The 6,000-nt window shown below is 58.8% G+C and overlaps 1 protein-coding gene across 3 annotated transcripts in view; it reads right to left on the reverse strand.

Annotated features, from left to right (window-relative positions):
• Positions 1-1,594: 1,594 nt before the first annotated feature.
• Positions 1,595-6,000, reverse strand: part of NDUFS8 (NADH:ubiquinone oxidoreductase core subunit S8) — a 5,314-nt gene continuing 908 nt past the window's right edge. For all 3 annotated transcript variants that reach the window (XM_017536965.2, XM_017536968.2, XM_017536967.2), the window contains exons 2-7: positions 5,351-5,408; positions 5,224-5,274; positions 4,569-4,658; positions 4,299-4,471; positions 1,856-1,984; positions 1,595-1,778 (exon numbers count right to left, since the gene is read on the reverse strand). In XM_017536965.2, the coding sequence (XP_017392454.1) occupies positions 1,647-1,778; positions 1,856-1,984; positions 4,299-4,471; positions 4,569-4,658; positions 5,224-5,274; positions 5,351-5,408 (633 nt within the window). In that variant the 3' untranslated portion in view covers positions 1,595-1,646. The remainder of the gene's footprint in view (positions 1,779-1,855; positions 1,985-4,298; positions 4,472-4,568; positions 4,659-5,223; positions 5,275-5,350; positions 5,409-6,000) is intronic.

The following is a 6,000-nucleotide window of genomic DNA, read 5'->3' on the forward strand; positions in this document are numbered from 1 at the left end:
GGGAGCCAGTGGGGCCCTTCAACTCTGGGGATCCCTAAGCCCCACACAGCAAGCAAAGGCCTGAGGGGGCTGTGGGAGGGGTGGACAAATGGAGCCCCAGGGCCGGGCCTGGAAACCGAGTCACAGTCAAGTTCAGCTGCAGCTGCTCAGAAAATTGGGAGACTTACAGTTGGGTGCCATAGGTTTCTTCTGACGGGGGAAGAGCCTGATACAACCAGACAGCCCCAGCGGGGTCTCGGCAGAGCAGTGCCTGGGAGGCCAAGGTAAGGTGAAGAACCCAGCGGTGAGCTGGCAAGGCTGCCCTCGTGGACTAGCACTCCGTGCACCGCCACAGGCTCCACGCCGCGCATCTAACGGCAGTCACGTCTGGGAATAGCTAAACCAGCAGTGATTCAGTTCTACGCCTGCCTCCTGGGATCACCTCATTTTTGGAAAGAGCTCCTATCTTCATCAGAGGCCAAGATGAGCTGTGGGCCGGACCTGTGGCCACTTCCGGGGTCCAGGCTTCCCCTCACCTCCTGCAGTTACTTCTCACCCCAGTGCCACAGGCTGTGGGCCCCAAGCAGTGGCCCGGCCACTTTGGCATTAGACAGCAATGCCTGTCCTATAAAGAAGGCCCAGGTGTTAGACCTGAAAAAAGGCTCCCTGGGAATGGGCTGGATTTTTTGCTGCAGGCTTTGTCAGAGCCTTGAATGTCTAGTATGCAGTGCCTGCCGGCAGGCAGAAACCAACTAGACCATTTCCCACACTCATTGGGCCAGGAAACACCTTCCCCGTTCTGTCAGAGAAGTAGCTCTTTACAAAGTAGTGCTTTGTAAAAAGCACTTTTGGAAATGGTGGGAGACAGTGTGACTCTGAGCTGAGCTTTATTATGGGATGTGCACTGCACAGCCCTGAGCAAGCCCCTTCACCTCTTAGAGCTGGTTTGAAGTGAAATCCCTCCAGTACTTAGCACAAGTTCAAGGGGGCTGCTTTGGCCATTACGTGGACAAGGGGCTTGTGTGTGGCCCTGGGGGAGCCCCACCATGTCGCTGGCCCTGCAAAGCAGGAAGTGGTGAGCAGTGGCCGGGCCAGCAGCCTGGCCTGGGGAACGCAGGGAGAAAAGAGGATGTGGCGGGAGGCAAGGCCAGCTCAGGGCCAGCAGGGCCTGTGTCACCCTCGTGTGACTGTCACCCCAAGCAGGCTTCCTCCTACCCCCAGCAAGGACGCCCTGGCCTGAGTTTCTGCCACTTGCTGTCCCTCAGCCTAAGGCCTTGGGAGGCTCCAAGTCTTAAGGGTCTTAGAAGTAGGTGGCTCTCAGGAGACAGGAAGTCCAGGCTCCAGCAAGGACACCCAGGACAGTGGGAACAGAAGGTCTGCGGTGATCTCTGGCATTGCTGGACCTTGGGGAAGATGCCCAAGAAGAGGCAGGGTGACAGGGATGCTGTCATGAGCGCCTGGTGGGGCCCTCGAGTCCATGGGAAGGCAGGGCCGGGCGGCAGGACCCCAGAGAGCAGGGAGCTGGTGGCGACCTGCTCCAGCTGGAGGTGCCACAGGCCTGAGGTGGGCTGGGGATGGCCCCACCTTGGCCCACCAGAGTCAAGACAGGAGGCGGTGGGGTCAGAGCGGTTTTATTGGGCAGTAGGCTGCAGGCAGAGGGCGGGGCTTCACCGGTACAGGTAGTCAGCCTGGATGTTGGCGGCGATCTCCGCCTCCCACTTGTCCCCGTTGTTGAGCAGCTTCTCCTTGTTGTACAGCAGCTCCTCGTGCGTCTCCGTGGAGAACTCAAAGTTGGGGCCCTGCAGGTGGGGGTGCAGGGGTGGCGGTCAGGGCCCGCCAAAGAGCCTCCACTCCTCCCACCCTGGGCCCCACGTGCCTCGACTATGGCATCCACGGGGCAGGCCTCCTGGCAGAAGCCACAGTAGATGCACTTGGTCATGTCGATGTCATAGCGAGTGGTCCGGCGGCTGCCATCGGCTCTCGGCTCAGCCTCGATGGTGATGGCCTGCAGGAGGGGCCACCAGATGCTGCTGAGCTGTCTGCCACATCCCGGCCCCCTGGGCCCCGTCACAACTCATCCCCACCCCGGTGTCTGCTGGAAGCCCCCTCCCCTCAGAGGCCTCCCCGACTCTGGCTAAGAGGCCGCCCGCACTTATGCCATGTCAGCACCTGTCACCTCAGCATTTGCCCTGCTGGCGTCCCTGCCTTGCCTGTTTGTCAGCTGCTGGTGCCATGTGCCAAGAACCCCACCCCCACAAAGAGGCTGTTCGCTGCTTTATTCAGCGTGGTGCCCACTGCCATAATGGTCTCACCCTGAGGCGGCTGCTGGGTTACAGGCTGGCCTTGCCTCACCGAGCTTCCAAGATATTGTAAGTTTTACAAATTGAAGGTTTGGGGCAACCCTGCGTAAAGCAAGCTCGCTGACGTCATTTTCCCAACCACGTGCTCGCTTCTTAACTCTGGGTCAAGACTTTAGCAATGAAGATTTTTTCTTTTTAGACAGTTTCACCTTGTCACCCGGGCTGGAGTACAGTGGCCCAGATCATAGCTCACTGCAGCCTTGACCTCCCAGACTCAAGCGATCCTCCCACCTCAACCTCCCAAGTAACTGGGACTACAGGGGCTAATTTTTGTATTTTTTCTGTAGAAACAGGGTTTTGCCATGTTGCCCAGGCTGGTCTCAAACTCCTGGGCTCAAGGGATCCACTTACCTCGACCTCCCAAAGTGCTGGGACTATAGGTGTGTGCCCGGCCCCTACAGTACTTTTAATTAAGGTATATATATTGTATTTTAGATACTTTGGAGCCTATAGTACAGTGTAAATCTTTTTTGTGTGTGTGTGTGATCTTGGCTCACTGCAACCTCCACCTCCCAGTTCAAGTGATTCTTGTGCCTCAGCCTCCCAAGTAGCCAGATTTCAGGCACTGCCCCCATGCCCAGCTAATTTTTGTATTTTTAGTAGAGATGGGGTTTCACCATGTTGGCCAGGCTTGCCTCCAACTCCTGACCTCAAGTGATCCACCCACCTCAGCCTCCCAAAGTGCTGGGATTACAGGAGTGAGCCACTGTGCCCAGTCTAAATCTAACTTTTATGTGCACTGGAAAACCAAAACATTTGTGTGACTCGCTTTACTGTGATGGTCTGGAACCGAACCTGCAATGTCGTTGAGAATGCCTGCCTGCACTGTTGGTTGCAACCCTGTACCTTAAATCTACTTCTCTCCATTTGATGGATGAGAAAACTAAGGTTCTGAGAGGTTGAGGGGCTCCCTAAAGCTACACGGCAAGTGAGGGGCACAGCCCAAACTCAAGGCCATGTCCCAACTCTCAAGTCCTGGGTAGCCCGCTGGGGGAGGGGCTGGCTGGGAGGACCTTCAGATGTGCTTGGCAAGGACATACACCCTCATCCCAGAAGTGTAGTGTCCACAACTCACAGTGGGCCCTGTGGCTGGCAGCCTCATCTTTTTGTGCTTATAAAGATGAGACTCCGAAGGGAGTCCACAGGAGGCACAGCGCCGGATCTGCCTGTAGACAGCACTCTCTCTCTGGAAGCCACGGCTTTGACCACTGTGACTGCTGTTTGGGGACACTGCTATGCACTCTTGGTCCGTGGCTGGAGCAGAGACATCAGGGCCGCAGCTCATGGCCTGGAAGACTAGGGGTGCTTCACGGGACAAACTAGGACTTGGACGGGAGCCACCGAGTCACAGAACACTGGGAGGGGTTGCTGTGCATGAGGGAAGTAGCGACGTGGCTGCTGGGCTCCTGCCGGGCACACACAGGGGTCTGACCAGAGCTCTGACCGAGTCATTCTGGTCCTGTGCTGACAGGCCCCGGGCCCTGCTGGTCTGAGTGAGACCCGAAGGGAACAGAAAGCCGGGCCTTAGAGGAGCAGTCACTGGGGAGGGGAAGCCTGCAACAGGCACGGAGCCAGGACCCTGGAAACGGTGGCTACATCCAGGGAGGCGTGGATGGCCTCAGATGCCACCCACGGCTCACAGGCCCAAGGGTCACACTCCTGGCCAGACCCCAAGGGGGAACCCCCGTGTGTCATGCGCCTGCCTGGGGCTGGGAGCTTCACTCTGCCAACTCACTGACTGCTCTGGCAACAGGGCTATCTCACTCCCATTCAGGAGGGAAGTGGCTCAGAGAGGGAAGGGGACTTCCCTGGGAACACACATCAAGCAGCCCCCACCAGCATGCACTGAGAGCTGACTTTGTGCCAGGCACCATGCCCAGAGTGTGGGCCTAGGGCTGTCTGGCCTCCCTCTCCCAGTGGCAGGGGCTGGCATGGTGGTCGGCTGGGGCAGGGGCTCACCTGGGCGGGGCAGATGGCCTCACAGAGCTTGCAGGCAATGCAGCGCTCCTCCCCAGATGGGTACCGGCGCAGGGCATGCTCCCCACGGAAGCGAGGGCTCAGTGGACCCTTCTCAAACGGGTAGTTGATGGTAGCCGGCTCCCGGAACAGGTAGCTCAGGGTCATGGCCAGGCCTGTGGGCAGCACAGGTGTGGTGGGCAAGGGCACCTCCTCCCCCTTGCATCTGTGCCCACCTGGCACTGCCCCCATCCCATCCTGCCCAGCACACACCTCGGAAGAGTTCGGTCAACAGCAGGGTCTGGGCTGCTCGGTCAGTCACTGACCTCATGTCCATCTTGGGCTCCTGCACATTCACATGCTCTGCAGAGAAGTGGGGGGCGGGGAAGCTGTGGCAGGAGGCCTTGCACACCGTCTCCCTGGAGCCTCAGGGAGAGGAGGCCTGGCCTCGCTTCCAGGGGCAACTACTGGGCTCCAAAGGGGCCGTTCACTCGCCACACCTCTCCCCAGCATCAGCAAGGACCCTGGGAGGCCACCACAGGCCCGAGCCCGTCCTTGCCCTCCTCTCCCTGTGATTGGGAGGCCATTTGAGTCCAGAGACCCCCCCCCACCCCCAACAGGGCTTGAAAGAGGAATCAAGGGGGGTGGATGGGAGGCTTGAACCTTTACCTTCACCAGGGACTGGCAAGAGGCACAGGTATCCATGGCCCACACCTGGCAACCCCTCCCCAAGCTAACCCTGGCAATGATGAACCCTGCCCCCGTGATTCAGAGTTGGCCTCCATCATCACGCTCATTTTACGAGTAGAAACACACTCAGAGAAGAACGCCCCTGACAAAGCCAGGAATGGAACTCAGGTCTCTTCCCCCGCCTCCGGCAGGACCACAGTCAGGAACGCCTGAAGCTAGAGGCCACCCAGGTACTCACTGTAGGTAGTTGCCACTGCACTGCTGTGGAGGCTCCGGCTACCGGGAGGTGCTGCAAAAAGAGGGGCATGACCTCAGACCAGGAGACTGGGCTCCCCCACCCCCAGCAAAGACTCCCTGGGTCCTACCTGCACGGGCAGCCTGGGCCAGGGCCCGCAGCAGCATGGGTGTGGTCAAGCAGCGCATCTAGGGGCATAAAAAGGGATGGATGGTGGGGTGTGCCCAAGAACCATCCTCTCTTAAGACTGGCACCGCAGGGATCCCAAGCCTCCACCGGAGACCCATGGTCACTCTGCCCTCTACTCCTACCCCACTGCTGTCAGCTGGATTTCCTGTTCCCAGAGCCTCCCAGCCTTCCACCTGATCCAGCTCAGCTGAGCTACAGTTTAGTTTCTGCCGGCCCCAAGTTCTACCTCACCTTCTAAGAAACCTTTTCAATCCATCCATCCTTTCTCCCTCCCAGAGATCCTGTCTCCCATCTTTGTGCTCCTCCCTTCATCCTCCTCAAATCTGACCAAAAGCAACATTACCAGCCCCCACCAGCACACACTGAGAGCTGACTTTGTGCCAGGCACCATGCCCAGGGAAGGGGGTGGCATGCACTGCCATCCTGTCCCTTACAAGGGCTCCACGAGGGAAGCGCAGATGAGGTCCTGGGGCTGTTTGTTAAGTGATGCGCTAGGGCCGGGCGTGGTGGCTCACACCTGTAATCCCAGCTACTCGGGAGGCTAAGGTGGGAGAAGTGCCTGAATCTGGGAGCCGGAGGGTGCGGTGAGCC

This window comes from Cebus imitator, unplaced genomic scaffold (genome assembly GCF_001604975.1).
Source record: "Cebus imitator isolate Cc_AM_T3 unplaced genomic scaffold, Cebus_imitator-1.0 Scaffold102, whole genome shotgun sequence".
Classification (NCBI taxonomy): Eukaryota; Metazoa; Chordata; class Mammalia; order Primates; family Cebidae; genus Cebus; species Cebus imitator.